The 22364-nt window shown below is 38.8% G+C and overlaps 1 protein-coding gene across 9 annotated transcripts in view; it reads left to right on the top strand.

Annotated features, from left to right (window-relative positions):
* LOC131621425 (uncharacterized) overlaps positions 1-22364 on the top strand; it is a 46915-nt gene that overhangs the window by 9581 nt on the left and 14970 nt on the right. For 2 of the 9 annotated variants that reach the window (XR_009289572.1, XR_009289571.1), the window contains exons 2-3: positions 7620-8188; positions 8797-12630. Coding sequence is in view for 1 of the 9 variants with exons in the window: in XM_058892470.1 (XP_058748453.1) it covers positions 7617-7665; positions 7775-7891 (166 nt within the window). In the remaining 8 variants the exon portion in view is untranslated. The other 7 variants (XR_009289569.1, XR_009289567.1, XR_009289570.1 and 4 more) reach the window with 7 other exon arrangements.

The following is a 22364-nucleotide window of genomic DNA, read 5'->3' as shown; positions in this document are numbered from 1 at the left end:
GCGCTTCCGCGCCTAAAACTTGGATGCCTTCAAATGAATGCTAAGACCCTTTATATAGTGAATGGCAATGGAAGTTACATTCAGCATCACGTGAGAAGTAGTGGAGATAGTGGAGTGGGAAGTTGAGAAAATATAGGAAGACTTGGTTGGTGGAGTATAGAACGGAGACGTGGGCCTTCAAATTTAAACTATCTTTGAACGAGTCTTGAGACGTGGGTCTCAAAGTGGCTGGATTGTTGGAGACGGACGTCTCCTTCATGTGATGTGGCCTATGAACGTGGGTGAGCTTGGGAGACGGACGTCTCCTTTGATGACGTGGCCCTAGAACTTTGGAGACGGGCGTCTCCATGCAATTGGGCCCTTAGACGGGCGTCTCAGCTTCTTCATAGTGGGAGCTTCAGCTCCTTCGTGGGCTGGGCTTCCACACTTGATCCATCGTATTTTCACCCTTCACATTTGATTCATTCCATTTGCACCTCCACTTCACTACAGTACCTCTTTTCCATATTTTAGGCACAAATAGTAGTGATTTTAGCTCAATTTCTTTCCTTTTCACAAATAGTCTCAATATGAGCGTAAAACCTTAAACAATAGAAATACCAGCATAAAACCAACATAAAATAACATAATTAAGATAAAATAAGGAAATAATTGATATAAATCGAGCCAAATAAACGATACATTTTCGTGTTATCAGCAACTAGCGGTAACATATTAAACCAGGGTTGTACGCCCAAATCTTAAAACACTCCTTCAAACTACAAATTTTCATCTCTTCAATACTGCGATGTTCAAACTACGATAAGGTAATTCAAAATACCTTGCGAACATTTGCATTTCCAAACTACGATAGGCCATTCAAAAAGCCTTTAAACACTTCCATAATCAATTCTAAGGCGTACAACCCTGTACCCGAACTACGTAGACTCTGATCCTCCATAAGGAGGTACGTAGGCACTTGGCAACAAGGCGAGTCCCCTTCCCAAAAATCTCAATTTTTCCCCTTCTCATTTCCTTAGCTATTAACCTCTGTAATTTTGCTATAAACCTTTACCTTAGATTCAAAGCCAATAGGAAAAGGTTGAGGGTGCATAACACCTTCCCTCGACCTGAATATAGTATCTTACCCTGATCTCTTAACTGCGTAGGTTTCCTATTCGCCTTGGTAGAATAGGTGGCGACTCTAAATATTAATTTTTAGGGCAGGTTGCTACAGCTGGCGACTCTGCTGGGGAAAACTTAATAGTGAATACTATGCTCCTATAGGTTTTGGCAGGGTTTAGGTTTGGCAAGTTTTTTTAGGGTTTGGCAAACTTGCCATTTTTAGGGTTTGGGGGAGGTTCATCTTTTAATAAATATTAAATTATTTTTTTCATTTATTTGTTTTTTGTTTTTTCTTAAATGTTTATTTATCTGCCTTAAGATGTTTACCTATATTATTATTTGCATTGTTGTTTTTTATGTTGTGTTAAACCCTAAGTGTGGGAGTTAACTTTGAGATCAATAGGGGACATGAATCGCCTACGAGTCTCATTGATAACTCCACTCGGAGTGGGTTGAGTATTCGGAAATGTCCAAAACGAGGCTTGACTTTGTTGAGGGCAGGACTGGATGCTTGGCTGATCTCTCCGAGAACCTACCCCAAGAATTCGAACCTCATGGATAAAATGAGTTGTTCTAAAATCCGAAGAGACAAAAAGTCTCAGAGGCTACGAACGACCCCATGAGACCTTCTAGAACCACCCATAAAAAGGTAGGCTCCCTAGAGCCGCTACGTCGAACCTATGAACCTAGGACTTTTGTGCTTCTGTGCTCTTTATATGTTTGCAATTTATATACTTCGAATATCTATGCGTTTCGATTTGCAGGTATCCCTACATGGTCCCTAGCCTGTAGGGACTCTAATTTCTAAAGACCACGTCTTTCCCACGAAGGATATCACCGCCTATGCATCCCATAGCTTGTAGGGATTTTACTTTTATATCCTTGAATTTCTGTAGCTACGTGTCCTTCCCACAAAGGACATTTCCATTAACGCACGTCGATTGGCCTCTCGATGGCCATGAGATATAGTGATTGTCTCGAACGGTCACTCTGCGCTTGCTTCTACGAACCCCCTAGCCAATAGGGATTTTCTTTTACGTTCGTGTGTTTCTACAATAATGTGTCCTTCTCCTGAGGGACGTCCTTATTAACGCACGTCGATTGGCTTCACGATGGCCATGAGAGCTGGTAACTGTCTTGAACGGTCACCATGTGCTTATATCTATGCATTCCCTAGCCTGTAGGGATTTCACTTCGTCTTATATCGTCCTTAGATAGGTTGTGTTCCGCATAGAGAACCTTCCCACGAGGGACAACTTCGTAAGTACACGTCGAACGACCTCGCGAAGGTCATGAGACTTGGTGACTGTCCTGAACGGTCATCATCTGCTACTTTCCGCGTACCCCTTAATCTGAGGGATTCCCATTGGCGTATTATAACCTCTAGCTCGCAAATATTTCATTAGAGTCTAATGTCATCCCTAAATCCGCATAGGCTATCCTTAGGATTATATCTATCGAACGTCTGCATTGCATTACATACAAGGAGTAATAACAAAAAATAAAGGAGTCTTTTGCATACACCCGCATTTGCATTTTCATGCATTCATACATTTACATTTCTATCTTCGCCCGCATCTATACTTACCATGCTAGCCGGTTTCCCGAGACTCGTGAAAAAATCAAAGGATAAAAAAAAACTATGGAGAAAGGAGGATAAGAGATCTTCGTCTTGCTAAGGAAAAAAGAAGGATGTCTTTTGCCATGACAGCTACATGTCCATGCCTTTTCGTAACAAGTTTGTAAATACAACATAGGTTATCCTCGAGCAAGGATTAGTTCAACAAAGAAGTTTCCTCATAGATACACTCAAGGGGTATCTAGCCATAAAGGGGTTCATCTACGAACATAGCAAACTTACAAGGACGCTCTACGATAACCTGGGGGCAAGGATTAATCCAACTAGGGCAATACCCTGAACAAAAATGCGTGACTACGATGGAGGGAATGCGACATATGCCAACTCCATACCAAGGGGCAAAAAGGCCATAGGTTTTTCTATCAATCTACAAACTTTGAAGGCTGCAAATGGTTCTTAGAAAAAAGGCAAAAGAGGTTCAGTCAAAGGAAACTCATGAAGTTCCGATACGATGAAAACCCACCGCTTACAATTATTTCCGACAGGTTTGACGTGCCCAAGGAGAATTCGAGATTACCCTTTTACTTCTACAAGTCTAGGAACTAAGGAGTAAAGCAAGGTCAACGGACTCACAAAGGAGATTTCCCTTAGGATTAATAGGTTTATCTTTCTAGTTGTAATTCCTACAATCACAAAAAGCTATTTGATGTAAAACGTTGTACCTTTCGAATAGTAATTCAATAAAATAATCATGCATGTTTTGAAATCAATTCTTTCACTCTGCTTTTGCACTACTACGACTTTCCACTCGCACCCTTCTATTCTATTTCAATTTCGACTTTCAATTATTAACAAACTTGAGGGAGAATGACGAATACAAATAACTAAGTCTCGCAAACGTATGCTTTCAAGGTAAGACCGAGCCGAGATGTACAGGCATTGTTTCAAATCCCAAACAGTGGAGATATAAGGATGTTAATCCCTCGTCACCCCCTCGAGCCAGGAGTTGGAGTTTGTTTCTACTTTTTCAAAAAAACCTTGATTTTAACCAGGGGAAGGGTAGATTTCAATTAATTCAATGGTGTATTTTTTGTTGTCAAGAGAATCAATCAATCCAAGCAAAGGATTCAAGCACAGAGCAAAGCAATGGTTCAAGCATATCTTCTTCCTTGCATTCATCCAAGATTGAGGAAGCAATGGAGATAACATTCACAACAATCTTCTTCCTTAATACATCATTCAAGATCGAGGAAGTATCAAATTCGAAGCTTACAAATCAAATTCAACATGGCAGTCACAATATTCAAAATCCAAGGATTAATATTTCCAAAGGAGAATTCAAAAGAAAAAAACGCCTGCTAAGTCAAAATGAAAAATCCCATAAAGAGAAAACAAAAATGACTTAGGCAAAATTTAGGGCATCCCGATGGATCAAATTCAAAGGAATGGGTTCATGCAAAAATAAGGGATAAAACAAAACAAAGGTGAAATACAAAGGATAAACTTGTGACTGCTAAATCATCGAAGCTTCCCATCAATGCTTGGATCTCTACAACATTTTCATCAATGCTTGGATCTCTACTAAGGCTTCTGCTTAACATCGAAACTGAAACAATTCTCTTACAAACAAAGCACATCCATTGGATTAGGCGAACTTTAGGATCTGGAGAACATCAAGGAGAAAGGGATGGGTTAAATAAAATTTTGAGCCTTATATCCATTGTTTTTTAAAACATGAACCAGGCCAAGTTACAGCATTTAAAAGTCCTAATTGAGGCAAGGTTAACCACGAAAGCATATTAAGCAGGATTCAGTTATACTGACTCCTATGTTTGTTAAAACTATTTCTAATCACTACGCTTCTTCAAGCATTCATTTCTAATCATCTAGTCCTAATTCATAATGGACTTCGATTTCAAACTTGCATACGCATCGCACTGGAGTTACTTTTCAAAGGGTACAACGCCATCCACGAATATACACTTAGCACAAAGGCTACCATTTCTAATAAAGACGCTTGCACGGGGGAACCACATCTAGAGGGTTCTCCTAAACAGGGGCAAAATTTCAAGGATCATAGGGGCATTGCAATCGAACATCCTATTAACTAGGGGCACTCTTCCTAAAGTTCAATCGACTTGGGGCACACCTCAAAGCAATAACAAACAGGGGCATGTCAAACATGGGAAGAATTCAAATTCAAAAGGATATAACACTATGGATAACCCTCCATATCCTGGAGATCAAGAGCATACCTTTCAATCTAAACGTCAAAACATATGACAAGGTTATTTCCTGGGGCATTTCCCTCATAAGCATCTTTTTCCACGAAAATATTGGGGCAATGGATACCAAATCCATAAGACGCACAACAAAAGGAAAAGGCGTCTTCATGCTTTACAACCTCGTATCAATCTTTCTCCTAACTACAAAGTTCAAAAAACAGGTATTGGGAAGTCGCGCTTGTCGCACGCTCGCGAAAAATGAACAGAGTCGCCACCAATATATTTATCCCATAAGGGAAAGGAATACCAGGAAACCTAACAAAGGAAAGAACAGGGTCTTGCGACCAGAGAATCAAGGTACGGGAGTCGGTTACGCAAGGGGAAGGTATTAGCACCCCTCGCGCCCATCGTACTCGTTGGTATCCACCTATGTTTGTTTCTATCTAAAGGGTGTGTCTATGTCTATGTCTAAATGTGAATGCATGTAAAAGAAATACGGGGAAAAGAAGGGACTATTTACAAGTGTGCTCGTTCAAGCCCCGCGACTTGATGCCTACGTATCCTTTTCAGGAATCAGAGCGCCGTAGTTCGGCTCACAAGTTTCTGTTTGTTTTTGTGTTTTTTAGTTGGGCGGCGTTAACGTTCGCACTCTTGCACAAGGGGACAGCCTAGGATGCAACGGAGCGGAAATAACGGTGCCCTTAAGAAAGCGAGAGAAGAGAGAGAGAGTTTGAGTGTTTCGAGGAGATCCCTTAAGCAAGGGAAACTCGAATTACTCTTTGGTTTGTGTTTTTTAAAGGTTGGGAACTTACGCCTGAATGGAACCCTTAAGCAAGGGAGCTCCAAGCACTCGAACATCCCTTAAGCAAGGGAAGTTACAAGCTATCATTCCCTTTTTATTAGTCAAAGTATTTATTAGTCATTTTTTTATGCGTTTTCTTGGTATTTTTTATGGGATTTGTATTCAAGTATTTTTAGATGTTTTATGGTTGTGAAAGAAAAAAGGATGAAAAAGTAGGGGACTAGCTTAACTTCTAAACCTAATGTTATCATGGTTTCTACCTAAGGTTAGGAGTAAAAGAAGCATGCAAATTTAAGTCACAAAGTAGAATATTGAAAATAGCATGAAAAAGAACAAATCAAAATATAGCACAAAAGTGAATTAAAAGTACTATTATCTTTTTATATTGATTTTTATGAAAGAACTATTGCAAGTAAGAGACTAAAACAAAGTAGCCTAAAACCAGTATTTTTAAATGATCATTTTTGTGAAAGAATTTGAATTGAGCAAAAGAAATCAAACCAAAAATAGTCCAAAATATTTTGTGATTATTATTTTTTTTTATGTCAAAATAATGGCGTTAAAGTCTAAGAGTTATGGTAAAAATTAGTGTTTATTATCTAAAAGAGAAATAGTAAAAAACCTAATTAAAACACAAGAAGAATCCATAACAAGAATAAAGAAAGAGAGGGTGTAAACTGAATTCCAGGGGTGTGATAAGCAACGGGCGCGTGGCCCATCCAGAACCAGGCCCAAGGGCGCTTTTTGGTAGCTGCATAATTTGTTTGGCCAAAGAAAGATGATTTTGGGCTCAGTGGGGGGTGCCGTGAGTAATATGGCCCAAGGACATTGTTCAGTATTGATACCAGACTTTATCATTTTTAATTAACAAATAAAGGGGAAATTGGGGTTTTATTGTTATGACTATTGAGATTACTCGTTCATCCCCATCCTCACACAGAAACGGCGTCGGTATCCCCCTCCGTGAACCACCGTCTCCGCCCTCTCAATCAACAAGACCTAAACATAAGCTACACCTAAAAACCCGCTCTGAGTCCGAATCTACCGTCAATTTCTTGGGAGGAAACCGCGTATGTACGAATCGAAAAAAAAGGGGAAGACGAACCCTAAAGTAGGAAAACTCACAAATTCAGCCATTGAAGTAGATACAAAGGAAAATTGAACCTTAACAACAATGAAGCATTGAAAGCGCATAAGGTTTGAAGGATACTGAAGATTTACCTAAAATGAAGGCTGACAATGAAGCACCGAGAACACCAGAGGGAAGGCTCTTTGCTTTGGTGAAAACGCAGTTGAGGAAGATGATAAATTCTTCAGGTGATTCTTGATTGTTTCCCTTTTCGTGCTTTCCGTTTCTTCTTTTGCTTTTCTTCTCCTTTTTTGTAATTTCTGTGCTGTGAGTGAATGAGAGCTGAGAGATGATGATTGAAGGTGTGATGGAGGTTTAGCTCGCTGCTTAGAGCTCCAGATGTTGAAGCTCTAAGAGTTGTTGTTTTGAGCGTATGGTGGTGGTGAGGGTGGCAGTGAGAGTGTTTGAACTGAAGCTTTTCACTTTTTCTTCAAAGTCTGCAAGCGAGACAATGATGAAAGCTGATAGTGCTTAGGTGTCGACTTCTAGGTGGGTGAAGTTGATTTTATAGGGCAATGATTGGGCAATCAGTATGAGCTCTTAGATGTGGGACTCAGGATCATAGCTTGTAAGGTTTTTTTCAATTTCTTGAATGTGGGACTGATATGATTGCAGCATAGTTTTCAATTCCTTGAATGTGGGACTAATATGTTTCTTTTGATTTTTCTGGTTTCCTGTTAGTTATTTAGGATGGTTCTTTTTTGTATTGAATCAAAACTGGGAATTTGCAGGTTTTGTTTTGAAGGTTTATGAGCTGAGTTCTGTTTTGCTTTGTAGCAGGTTTGATACCTTCAAAAGTGATGGCTGCAGTGGGTTGGCATACTCTGTACGAACTGGTTTGCTATTTTGAACCACACTTGCGGGTTGCGTGAATCTTGGTGGAGAAATGTTGGTGTGATATTTCTTTGAGGCTGACTTTGTTTGAATTGATGTAGGTGGCGATGGTGAATTATGCAGGGACCAAATTCTTCAATGGCTTGGAAGGAGCACCGATAGGAACCGGATTGTTTAAGGCTTTGCAAACTTTGGGAGCAGGGTTTACATTGAGCTAATTAAGGGTCTCAGAAGCTGAGCTTGCATTGAACTGACTTGGTACAGGTATAAACTGAATTTTTGAATTAGTTTTGGTTTTGCAGAATTTATGGTATGGCATTTACCTTGTTGAGTGTGTGGATTTGAATGTTGCAGGGGCTGCCTTATGATTATGGATGCAAGGCGGTTTCCTTTGCAGATGGTGACAGGTTGATGGGCTGCAATGTAAAAGACGGGGACTAGGTCGCGGAGAGGTAGACGAAGGTTTCGGTACAGCCAGAAGTTGACATGAAGGGCTGAGCTAAGACTGTTTTGAGGTATGTATTGGTTTTAAAGTATGGTGCTAATGGTTACACACTGTTTTTGAGTATTGATGGTAGGATTAGGACTGTGATGGTTGATGTATGAGTTTATATGGCTGATGAAATTTGCTTTGGCTTGTTGGAAGTGTAAACTGTTTGACTGTATGAACATATGTACTGTTATGAACTCGCGGTGAGGACTGAACTGTTAGAAACTTTTCTGGATTGTGCAGGAGTTAGTAGCATATGGTATGATAGTGATGCTGGTGGTTTAATTGTTCAAAATCTGAATGAGTTAAAAGAATGGATGCATGACTATGTAACTAGGATAGTGATAAGTTTGTTTATTTGATTATTGTTAGGACAGTTAATGGAATACCATGGTGATGAATGCAAGTGTTTGGTGATTTGAATGATGCTGTCTGGTTTTGTACAGAGTTAGCCTTTAGTTTTGTATGTTGAATGCAGAGAATTGTAATCTTTTTCCGAACCGGTTTACTCGGTCTTTTAATGCAGGGTGGATTGGATTTCATGTATGGTTCTTGATGGATGTATGGTATGCATATGTTTGGGTTTATATGGTTGAACTGAATGCTTTGTTTTTCTTTTGTTTTCATATACAGGGCTGGTTTAAAGACGCGGGTAGCAACGGTCTCGAATTGTGTGGAAGCTGTGGTCTTTTGTAATGCCATTTTATGATGAATTGTATTGTTATTTTTTGATGAATGTAATGTATGTATGTAATGCCGACTGTATCGTATTTTGAGACATGAGAAAGTGTAATGAAGGTGTTTAAGCACTCTAATTGATGGAATAATTGATAATGCAGTGGTAATTTCCTTTTTCAAATAAGACTTGAAACACATTTGTTCTCTCCATGTACTCAAATGAACTGTCAAATCATCACTTTACTCTCACAATACTTGAATCAGATGGCATCATGATAAGATGAAGAAAGCCAAAGTAGATTTGTATGGATTTTGGTCAAAAGGTTAACTTTTCATGATTGACTTTGACCAAATCTAAAAGTTATACCAAATGTCCTTCATCTTGAAATGATTCATAAGTTCCAACATGCTCCATACTGAACTCTTGCTTAAAATTCAAAGTCAATGATTTGTACTTCCGGTAATCAAGTGAGTCAAACTCGTATACACTCAGGATGTCTTTGATAATTCCAAGCATAAGGAAGTAAACCTCAATCCATGGTTCAATTGAAAACCTTAATAGAAACGAGTCTGCCAGAGATAAGAACTCCAAACCACGCAACACCCCCGCTTTATCAATGACCTTGATCTCCTGTCAAGTTTATTGATTAATGAATGCATGAGTTATGCTAGATGACCTAATGGAAGGTATGTACATGGATGCAAAGTCGAAGCCAGTTAGAAATAAGTTAGGGGTAGGACAAATTTAGGGTATGACAGCGCTAGCATCACACCCCACCTCATCTAACAACCTTACAACATCAACGAACCATACACGCTTTTGGTTATCAACAACCTATCATTGGGGCATCATACAAATACATATAAATCATGCATTACATACATTGGTTGATGCATTATACCACACCTTTTTAGGTAGTCTTCTTTAAGACATTCTTTTTCTAAGAACCTTTTTAGGTAGTCTTCTTTAAGACATTCTAAGAACATTTCTAGGCAATCTTCTTTAAGACAATCATCGTCATTTCCAAGAACCTTTTTAGGTAGTCTTCTTCAAGACATTCTTTTCCTAAGTACCTTTTAGGGTAGTCTTCTTCAAGACATTCTTTTTCTAAGTACCTTTTAGGGTAGTCTTCTCCAAGACATTCTTTTTCTAAGTACCTTTTCAGGTAGTCTTCTCCAAGACATTCTTTTTCTAAATACCTTTTCAGGTAGTCTTCTTTAAGACAATTTATCATCCTTTCAGGAACCTCTTCAGGTAGTCTTCTTCAAGACATTCTACAAACCTTTTTAGGTAGTCTTTTCTAAGACATTCATTGTCCTTTCCAGGAACCTTTTCAGGTAGTCTTCTTTAAGACAAATTGTCATCCTTTTCAGGAACCTCTTCAGGTAGTCTTCTTTAAGACATTCTACAAACCTTTTTAGGTAGTCCTTTCTAAGACATTCATTGTCCTTTCCAAGAACCTTTTTAGGTAGTCTTTGTAAGACATTTTTCAGCCTTTCCAGGTAGTCTTCTTTGAGACATTCCTCATCCTTTGCTAAGAACCTTTTCAGGTAGTCTTCTTTAAGACAAATGTTCATATCCATTCCGGAAACCTTTCTTAGGTAGTCTTATAGAAGACATTATCTCGTTCCACTCACTACATCAATCAACATATGCATGAGCACAAGCATTATCCCATACATCAAAACATCCAAGTCATTACTCTGGTGCAAAACCACATTGTCCACCTGCCTTTCGGTAACCTTACCGATGCCAATAACCTTATTGAGATATTCTTCCCAATCACTTGATTGATGCTTTCCGGTAACCTTACCGATGCCAGTAACCTTACTGAGGTATTCTTCCCAATCACCTGATTGATGATTTCCGGTAACCTTACCGATGCCAATAACCTTACTGAGGTATTCTTCCCAATCACCTGATTGATGATTTCCGGTAACCTTACCGATGTCAGTAACCTTACTGATTGTTTACTTTACAATCACCTGATTGATGTATCCCGGTAACCTTACCGATGACAGTAACCTTACTGCTTGTTTACCCCCAATCACCTGATTGATGTATCCTGGTAACCTTACCGATGATAGCAACCTTGTTGTTCATTTCATTCATAAAACATATACATACGCATTAGCATATACATATCATCTAGCGCATTCACATACTACAAAAAGCCTAGTTTCCAACCCTCGAGTTGCGAGTCTCCAAGCAAGTGAATCTTTTTTCATGCAGACGAACTTGCTAGAACCATAACAAACAATCTTCTATGCAGGTAAACTTGTCCGAACCGGGGCAGGTGGATCCCATTGGTGCAGGTGAGCTTGGTAAGTAGGTATGGCTAACTGCGACGACTTATTAGAACTATAGTAAGTGGGCTACACCATCTACGATAAACTTACTGAAACTACGATAGTGAATGGGTATACCAACTGCGACGACTTACTAGAACTATAGTAAGTGGGTTACCTACAAACTGCAAAGCTTGTTAGCGCTATAGCAAGCTGATTATCTTCTACACAGCAAACGGCGAACCCTCGCTATTGCTAGCTACGGTTATTCATCACGTTAGTCCCTCGGCAGTGATCTTCTTCAAAACTTCACCAATAACAAGCAAAGGTCTTATCTTTCTTTTTCAAAGTTACTAACATGCTTCAAATAACATAGCTAACAGTCATGCATCATTCAATTACATACCTCATTCATACATAATGCATATACATACATTGCTCTCATTTATTTTGAGAAGCTCACTGCATCATACATCACATGCATCATGACATTGCATAAAATTAAGGTTTCCTTTTCAGGCCATGCTACAATCAAAACACGTGGTTCCTTCCAAGAAGCATTTGCTTCACATTCTGAAAGAAAGGGGAATTTACCTTGGATGGCATCTTGGAGCCCATCTCCCATGGAACTTCATCCCAACAAATGCAAATTTCGGGGCATTTCAGTGTTCAATCATCTTCTACCTTTAGATCACGATAGGCAGACGTGCCTATCTAACTCTTCAGGTTTAAGAAAATTGAACAGGGGCAGCTGTCATACCCCAAAATTTGCCCTCTTAAAATTGTCTATGTCATTTTATTTCGAATAATTGATATGGTGCAGTCTGTAAGAATTTAAGGATAAGAGTGTGCGATCGAGAGGTCCCGGGTTCGAATCTCACTTCTAACTTTTCTTCTTTTATTTTTATAATGTTTGTTTCTAACCTCTTTTTATTTATTTATTTATTCAGAAAAAAATCACAAAAATATAGTTCTTTATATTTTCATTTTTAAATTTATATTAGTATTAGTTTTAATTTATAGTTTTATTTATTTGTAGATTTATTAGATTTATAGTTTTATTAGATTTAAAATAGTGAAAATATAATAGATCCAAGCCCGTTCCTTACCCTAATTTTTATTATAAATACACAACTAACAACCCTATTTTGAGGGGGGGGAGACAATTCTCTGATCCTTATTTTACACACTATTCACGTACATACTCACCCTTAACATTCAAGAGAAACCCTTAATTTTCATGAGAAAACCCCTTAATTTTTACATGCTATCACATAAATCACCACAGCATGTTACTTCGCTAATCTGAACCGTGCCTAAGACCCAAATCGTACCCTCAGTTTCTATGCGCACCAACCACCACACTGCTCTCCGACGCAGATCCACGAAGTACCTTTTCCGGCGAAATCGATCTCGCAACACACAACCGAGCCAACCTTCGAGGCAGCCTCCCTTTGACGTTTTAGATCCTCAGTCCACCACCATGGAATCCTTGATATGGTGAGTTTGTATGTTTCTCATTTTCCGTCGGTTAGCTATTGTGTTTGTTATTATGTTGACTTTGATCTGGGCTTGATTTTTGAGAAATTTATAATGGTTAATTTGAGAGAAAGAAGGTGATAAAAGGAAGAAGATAACTTTACGGATTGTTTTTTCTTCTTTTTGCGTTATAAGTATTACTATTGTTTTTTTAAGATTTGCCATCTAACGATATTATGTGTGAGAGAGGAAGTGGTGTCATTGTTGTGTTGTATCGTTACTGGTATTGATAGCTATGTTTTTCTATTTTAATTACTACTACATGCCATGTGTCACCGAATGATTGGGTTTCTCTTTTTAATTTGGAAGAAACGTGAGATATGGAGAAAAATTAGAAGAGCATCCTTGGTTTGTTTTAGTTTCTTAAGTTGTTTTATCATTTTGTTGTTTTATTTTTAACGGAACATGTGTCATGATATCGGTGGTGAGATTTTATTGGATTTATCTCTTCATTGGTTCCATTTGATTTATTTAATTAGTTAGTTTAACCAAAAAAAGATTTTATTTGGTTTATGGACAATTTAATCTAATTTAATTTAGGTTAGAGTCAATTTATTAATCGTTTTAATCAAACTAATTGGTTGCGATGGTTAATAATAAAATAATTCAATTCCCGGAACAATTCAAATAATCTGTTAAAACACATCAATTTGCTAATGGTGATAATCGAATCTTTCGATTAGAATAATTAGCAATTCCTATTAATCCGTTAACTATGGTGATCAAACCTATTGATCATCGCAACTAGCGGTAACATATTAAACCAGGGTTGTACGCCCAAATCTTAAAACACTCCTTCAAACTACAGATTTTCATCTCTTCAATACTGCGATGTTCAAACTACGATAAGGTAATTCAAAATACCTTGCGAACATTTGCATTTCCAAACTACGATAGGCCATTCAAAAAGCCTTTAAACACTTCCATAATCAATTCTAAGGCGTACAACCCTGTACCCGAACTACGTAGACTCTGATCCTCCATAAGGAGGTACGTAGGCACTTGGCAACAAGGCGAGTCTCCTTCCCAAAAATCTCAATTTTTCCCCTTCTCATTTCCTTAGCTATTAACCTCTGTAATTTTGCTATAAACCTTTACCTTAGATTCAAAGCCAATAGGAAAGGGTTGAGGGTGCATAACACCTTCCCTCGACCTGAATATAGTATCTTACCCTGATCTCTTAACTGCGTAGGTTTCCTATTCGCCTTGGTAGAATAGGTGGCGACTCTAAATATTAATTTTTAGGGCAGGTTGCTACAGCTTCATCATCTCGTTGCTTCTTATGTTGATCTTGAATCTTCGATTCCTGCAACAACACAACTTAAAAACATAGAACTTTGCAAGTTCTGTTAGTAAAGCAACTGATTAAATCAAATCATTTATCACATATTTCTCCCCCTTTTTGTCATATCATCAAAAACATAAAAGATTCAGATAAAAAACAAAAAGAAACACACGGAAGAAAAAGGATGATTTTCATTGAAGTTCAACCAGACAAGTACAGAAGTACACAAAGAGAAGGAAGACAAGATGCACAAAAACAGATGCAGCAAAAGGCAAAAACAAAACAACAAGGACTCAATCTAATACGACCCTAGCCTTGACAGGATCTTAACCAGCATCTCTTGAACCACATTGTTGTATCCATCTTGCCTCTCCATGAAGGCTCTAAACTCAGCATTGACTGAGCTTTGCTCATCCTGTTTCTTCTGAATATCTTCCAGAGTCCTTGCAAGACGAGAAGATTCATCAGAAGAAGCTTCACCGCTTCTAACCACAGGAATAGCATTGTGATCTGTAGCTTCCATAGATAGATCATTTGCAGGGATTTCCTCAACAGGAACTGATTCAGCAACATGATCTTCTACATCTGCTTCTTGCATAGAAGCATCTCCATAATCTGCAGCTGGAATCTCAGAATCTCCATTCTCAAGTGCCTGAAGAATGGCAGCAAGATTCCTGGGGGCAGAAGGACCTTCAACTTCTGGTGGGTCAACAACTTCTGGAATGACCAAGCTTGGGTCTTCCTTAGAAGGGTTTTCCCTCAGAAAGTCAAAGAGGGTCTTGAAATCCCCAAGTAGAACAGGATATTGAGGTATCCAGACCACAATCTCCCTGCAAGGATTGGCTTCCAATGCAGCAGCAAGTCTTGCTACTTCCAATTCATCCACAAAGGGCTTCTCCTCAGCAGCAACACAATTTCTGAGAGGATGGTAGTATATACCATTATCATCCTCCAGAAGGTAACCAGGGTAACCAGGGGCAGCAGCCACTAGTCTTTTCTGTACTCCCATTGCTTCTACTTGAAAATCCTTGCGAAATCTTCTCCAGAGATTTCTTGTAGAAACATCATCCAGACCATTTAGAAATGCATCCTTCAGAAGGTCTAGACTGCTAATCACCTCATGTCTGAAAAGTTCCAGGTAGGTATAGGGTTCAGGTTCAGGCGGATTGAAGGTGAATTTGTAGTCAGGGTAGAGAAGACAGTAAGGTTTGGATTTTCTGGTAGGTAAGGGATGGGATATAGAAGGTGGAGGTGCGGTGGATGAGGAAGAAGGGATATCTGAGAGAATGATTGATGAGGATGGAATATCAGAAATGATAGATTGAGAAGAGGATGGAGTATTTGTAAAGGGAATTGGTGAGAAAGATTTATCAGAAGGAGTTGGGGGAAGAATACTTAAAGGTGTGGGGTTTAGAATGGGAGAGGAGAAGGATGATGGAGAAGGATTTGGTAAGGTGAAGTTTATTTTTGGTTCAGATGGAGGTGATTGGAAAGATGGTTTAGGGACAGAAGGAGGTGGAGTAAAAACCTGCCTGGAGGTTTGTACAGAAGAAGAAGATCTGGTTCTGCGAAAGGAATCTCTGATCCTTTTATCCCTTCGTTCGTCAGAGTCCACCTTGTCAGGATCATAGGTGACCCTCAACTTCTTGGCTTTCTCAGCCTCATCTTCTCGGGCTTTTCTTTTTAGCCTAGCCTTTAGTTCCTTCTGATCCTTCTTCAGAAGATCAGCCTTGGACGGAAGTACTCTGCCACGGATCCAAGCAGGATCAATATCTGATTGCTTCCTAACACAATCTTCCAGGTAAAGCTTGACAACCTGATGCAGTTCTTTTTGAAACAAATAGGCAAAATCTTCAACAGCAACTCTTCTTGACAGAATGTCAGGAAAGCTTGTGCACACAGAAGGTACATTTTGACTGAGTTCCAGTCTGAACAAATCCACGCCATTGAAAATGGGACCTTGAACTACTCCAAGAAAATGGGACGCATTGAGTTTTCTGATGGAGTCCAGCACTTTGCTTTCAATCAGAATGTCTGAAATCATTCTTCCAAAAGGAATAGTCGTTCTTGGAATATGAGGGTACTTCGCCCTTTCGTCTTCTCTTGACTCAAAGATAGAAGTCTTCAGATTCTCAAACAGAATATGAGAGATGTTGATCTCAGTCTTTTTGCCAATGCAGAAAAGAGTGTACTTGTGATCTGGACTGATGTAGGAGGAGGAGAGCATCCTTTTTCTATGGTGAAGGGAACCCAGAATAATCTCAGCCCATACTTTATAAAACGGCCTTAAGGTGCCTGTGTTATTAGAGTCAATTCCAAAAGTCTGAGAGATTTGATGTTCAACTTTAGACCAATCAACTGATGCATGTCGAAAACCAGACCAACCTTCTTCATCATTCAGATTGTACAGCTTCCTGATGAGCTTTTCAGTGATAACCACTTCATGCCCTAGCACGAATGAAATGATGGCAATTGGGGTAACCGTTGCATGTACCCAGAAATCCTTCACAAGTTCAGGATAAATTGGACCAACCAATCTATCAAGATACTTAGACCATCCTTGCTCAAAGATTCTTGCATCACATTTAAAGCCATTTGCTTTTAAGTTGTTGATGTCCACAACAGATTCACATAGAACTTCCAGTTCTTTCGTGGGTATTAAGCATGTTTTCAATGGAGCATACTCATATTTGCGTAGAAGGATCTGTGTAGAAGTGAGCCTTTCTTTTGAGTTCGATGAACAAGAAGATGAGTTCATGATGATTATGCTTTGAGATCAAATCAAAAACTAGGGTTAAAAAAATGCAACGAAGGGGATGCACAAGAGAGAGAGAAAGAGGGAAAAAGAAGGAATGAAGATGAAGCGGGTTATTTAAATGATTTGAAAATAAAGAAATCATTATGCATTTAATGAGAAATGACATTAGGAGAGAGAACATTGTAAATGAAATGATTTAACACAGTTACCTAGGTCGGCGTCTTTTCAACTGCACGCTTTGTACTAACCGTACAGACACGTGTTCACCATCAGATAATGGATGACAGCTGTAAAAAAAATGAATAGACTTTACGCCTTTTGATTCTGATCACTGCTTCTGATTGTCATTCTTAAGAAATGATCTGGTTCTGATAGGATCATCTTTCTTCCCAAGAATCACATCTTCTGAATGAGCTGAAGCAAGTCTAGGTGATCTTCTGACTGTAGGTTCTTCAGAGATTCTCAGATTCTCTAAAGATGCAGCAGCTTGATCTTCTGATCCATTGCTTCTGAGACTGCCAGCTTCTGCAGCTTTGCTTCTTGATTCTTCAACTTCTGATATATCAATATCTATATCTGCAAAATTCTCAAACTGCTTTGGTTTTTCAAGACCAAGCTTATCATCAAACCTGATATTGATTGATTCTTCTACAATCAATGTTTCAGTATTGTATACTCTGTAGCCTTTAGAGCGTTCAGAATATCCAAGAAGGAAACATTTTTGTGCTTTGGAATCAAACTTACCAAGATGATCTTTAGTATTCAGAATAAAACATACACATCCAAAAGGATGGAAATAAGAAATGTTGGGCTTTCTGTTCTTCCACAATTCATAAGGAGTCTTATTTAGAATAGGTCTGATAGAGATTCTATTCTGAATATAACACGCAGTGTTTATTGCTTCTGCCCAGAAATGCTTAGCCATATTGGTTTCATTGATCATGGTTCTGGCCATTTCTTATAGAGTCCTATTCTTTCGCTCTACAACTCCATTTTGTTGTGGAGTTCTAGGGCAAGAGAAATCATGGGAAATACCATTTTCTTTGAAGAACTCCTCAAAGAATTTGTTCTCAAATTCACCACCATGATCACTTCTGACCTTTATGATTTTGCACTCCTTCTCAGATTGGATCTGAGTGCAGAATTCAAAGAACACTGAATGAGACTCATCCTTGTGTTTCAAGAACTTTACCCATGTCCAGCGGCTATAATCATCAACGATGACTAATCCATATTTCTTCCCTCTGACAGATGCTGTTTTGACTGGGCCAAACAGATCAATGTGCAAGAGCTCTAACGGCCTTGAGGTAGAAACAACATTCTTAGACTTGAATGCAGGTCTGGAGAACTTGCCCTTCTGACATGCTTCACAAAGAGCATCTGATTTGTATTTCAGATTTGAGAGTCCTCTGACTAGATTTAGTTTGTTAATCTGAGAAATCTTTCTCAAACTAGCATGTCCTAATCTTCTGTGCCAGACCCATTGCTCTTCAGAAACAGACATAAGACAAGTCACCTTCAGCTTCTCAAGATCAGAAAGATCAATCTTATAAATATTGTTCTTCCTCTTGCCTGTAAATAGGATTGAGCCATCCTTCTGACTTACAGCCTTGCAAGACTTTTGATTGAAGATTATATCATAACCATTGTCACTTAATTGACTTATGGACAATAAGTTATGCTTTAATCCTTCTACAAGAAGTACATTAGTTATGGAAGGAGAGATACCAAGACTTATGGTTCCAGAGCCAATGATTTTGCCCTTCTGATCTCCTCCAAACTTGACTTCTCCACCTGGTTTAAGCACCAGGTCTTGGAATGTAGACCTTCTTCCCGTCATGTGTCGCGAGCACCCAGAGTCCAGGTACCATGACATTTTGCTTTCTGTCCTCTTTGCCGCCAAGGATATCTGCAACAGAAATTATCTTCTCCTTAGGTACCCACAATTTCTTGGGTCCTTTCTTGTTAGTTCTCCTCAAGTTCTGATTGAACTTGGGTTTAGCAAAATATTTAGCAGGAGGAACAGTATGATACTTCTTATTCTGAGTTCCATGATATTTCTTAGGTTGTGTCACATGCTTCTTGGTGTGTGTTATGTGAAAACTTTGTGCATGTGATGTGTGCTTAATATCATGGGAGTGGCCAAATTTAAATTGGTTATACAGAGGCTTGTATGATATTTTCATATCATCCACAGATTCAAGCTTGTATGGGATTTCACCCTCATAACCAATGCCAACTCTCTTGTTCCCAGACACAGCATATATCATAGAAGCTAGCTGACTTCTGCCAATACTTCTAGATAAGAACTTCCTGAAACTTAAATCATATTCTTTCAGAATATGATTCAGACTGGGAGTGGATTTTTCTGAATCAGAAGGAGATCCAACATTATTGGATAATTTTAAAACTTTTTCTTTTAATTCAGAATTTTCCAACTCAAGCTTCTTAGTTTCAAATTCAAATTGCTTTTTCAGCTTTTTGTATTTGATACTAAGATGAGCTTTTAATTCAAGAAGCTCTGTTAGACTGGAAACTAACTTTTCTCTAGATAGTTCAGAAAATACCTCTTCAGAATCTGATTCTGATGTAGATTCTGATCCATCATCTTCTGTCGCCATCAGCGCAAAGTTTGCCTGCTCTCCTTCAGAGTCTGATCCTGATTCTGATTCAGAATCATCCCATGTTGCCATAAGACCTTTCTTCTTATGAAACTTCTTCTTGGGATTCTCCTTCTGAAGTTTCGGACACTCATTCTTGTAATGTCCAGGCTCATTGCACTCATAGCAGACAGCCTTCTTCTTGTCAGATCTTCTGTCACCAGAAGATTCTCCTCGTTCAAATTTCTTTGAACTTCTGAAGCCTCTGAACTTCCTTTGCTTGCTCTTCCAGAGTTGGTTTACCCTTCTGGAGATCATGGACAGTTCATCTTCTTCTTCAGATTCTGATTCTTCAGGATCTTCTTCTCTAGCCTGAAAAGCGTTAGTGCATTTTTTAACATTAGATTTTAAGGCAATAGACTTACCTTTCTTCTGAGGTTCATTAGCGTCAAGTTCAATCTCATGACTCCTCAGGGCACTGATCAGCTCTTCCAAAGAAACTTCATTCAGATTCTTCGCAATCTTGAATGCAGTCACCATTGGGCCCCATCTTCTGGGCAAACTTCTGATGATCTTCTTTACATGACCAGCCTTGGTGTAGCCTTTGTCGAGAACTCTTAATCCAGCAGTCAGAGTTTGAAATCTTGAAAACATCTTCTCAATGTCTTCATCATCCTCCATCTTGAAGGCTTCATATTTCTGGATTAGAGCAAGAGCTTTAGTCTCCTTGACTTGAGCATTTCCCTCATGGGTCATTTTCAATGACTCATATATATCATGGGCAGTTTCCCTGTTAGATATCTTCTCATACTCAGCATGAGAGATAGCATTCAGCAAAACAGTCCTGCATTTGTGATGATTTTTGAAATCTTTCTTTTGATCATCAGTCATTTCGCTTCTCGTGAGCCTTACACCAGTAGCTTTAACAGGATGTTTGTAACCATCCAACAGAAGATCCCATAGATCAGCATCTAGACCAAGAAAGTAACTTTCCAGTTTATCTTTCCAGTATTCAAAGTTTTCACCATCAAATACTGGTGGTCTAGTATAACCATTGTTACCGTTGTATTGCTCAGCAGAGCCAGATGTAGATGCAGCTGGATTTGTTGGAACTTCACCAGCCATCTTTTACTGAAGCGTTTTTCTCTTCCTGAATCTTTTCTAAACACGGTTAAGTGCTTGCACCTTAGAACCGGCGCTCTGATACCAATTGAAGGATAGAAAAACACTTAGAAAGGGGGGGTTTGAATAAGTGTATTCTAAAAACTTGAACGATAAAAACAATATGCACAGTTATTTTTATCCTGGTTCGTTGTTAACTAAACTACTCCAGTCCACCCCCACGGAGTGATTTACCTCACCTGAGGATTTAATCCACTAATCGCAACAGATTACAATGGTTTTCCACTTAGTCCGCGACTAAGTCTTCTAGAGTATCCTGATCACAACCTGATCACTCTAGGAACAAATGCTTAGACACAAGCTAAGACTTTCTTAGAGTATCCTGACCACCACGTGATCACTCTAATTACAACTGCTTAGACACAAGCTAAGACTTCCTAGAGTATCCTGATCAACACTTGATCACTCTAGTTACTTACAAATTAATGTAATCAATTCTAAGAGTATTACAATGCTTCTTAAAAGCTATAATCACAACAGTGATATTTCTCTTAACGTTTAAGCTTAATCTCACTAATATATTACAACAGCAATGTAGTGAGCTTTGATGAAGATGAAGTTTATGAGCTTTGAGTTTGAACAGCGTTTCAGCAAGTCTTTCAGAATAATTTCGTTCAGAATTGGTAACCTTGCTTTTCATCAGAACTTCATATTAATAGGCGTTTGAGAAGATGACCGTTGGGCGCATTTAATGCTTTGCGTATTCCGTATAGCATTGCATTTAATGTTTCACGCTTTTGTCAACTACCTCGAGCCTTGTTCACGCTGTGTCTACTGACGTTGCCTTTAATAGCTTCCAACGTTCCTTTTGTCAGTCAGCGTAGCCTACCACTTGTACTTTCTTCTGATCTGATGTTTGTGAATAAAATATTTGAATATCATCAGAGTCAAACAGCTTGGTGCAAAGCATCTTCTTGTCTTCTGACCTTGAAGTGCTTTTGAGCGTGATACCATCAGAACTTCAGTGCTACTGCTTCTGATCTCAAGTTCTTCTGATGCTTTCATAGACCCATGTTCTGATTCTGCCTTGACCATCTTCTGATGTCTTGCCAGACCATGTTCTGATGTTGCATGCTGAACCTTCTGAGACAAAGCTTCTGAGCGCTGATTTGTGCATACTCTTTATATATTTCCTGAAAGGGAAATTGCAATGTATTAGAGTACCACATTATCTCACACAAAATTCATATCCTTGTTATCATCAAAACTAAGAATATTGATCAGAACAAATCTTGTTCTAACACTACGCTGGTGAGAAAGTATGCAAGCGGTGGCCTCCTGACGTGTCTAACGAGTATTTCTATTTTTACCCGGGTGTCATTGATGACTTCGGTAAGGGTATCCCGTTTGTCATTTTCTAGTCTGAAGTTCTAAAAGCTCTGAATGTCTCCCATTCTCAACCTTATCATAATAGCTAGGCCTTTTCCCGGGAATTCGAGGTTGTTTGTTGGGGTCTTAATATCATGCCGACTATTGGTATTTTATTTCTTTATAATAGGCGAAAGACGTGTATAAAGGAGGTTGATTTCCCATGAGTGCTATGCATGGATGGACCATTCCTCTAAGTTACAGGTAATGCCCATTGTCTCGAAGTTGTATATGATGAGGACAAGACATACCAGTTTCCCTTTAATTAAACTAGTGACCCTATCTCTATTATGAGTTATGACCCATACAAGTTGAGTGCCATTGAGAGAGAGTTTGGTGATCTCTTCAAGAAATTTTGTGTCATGAGAGTGTGTGACTTGTTCAAGTATGAAGGTAACCTATATAAATTGGGTGATTTCCTCGATATAACAGCTTTTCTGTCATTCTATTTGTTATTCCTTTATCTTGCTTCTAACTTATTCAACATTTTTTATGCAATGAA

This window comes from Vicia villosa, unplaced genomic scaffold (genome assembly GCF_029867415.1).
Source record: "Vicia villosa cultivar HV-30 ecotype Madison, WI unplaced genomic scaffold, Vvil1.0 ctg.000004F_1_1_1, whole genome shotgun sequence".
NCBI lineage: Eukaryota > Viridiplantae > Streptophyta > Magnoliopsida > Fabales > Fabaceae > Vicia > Vicia villosa.
The sequence above is the reverse complement of the archived record's forward strand: the minus strand, read 5'-3'. Positions and strand labels throughout refer to the sequence as shown.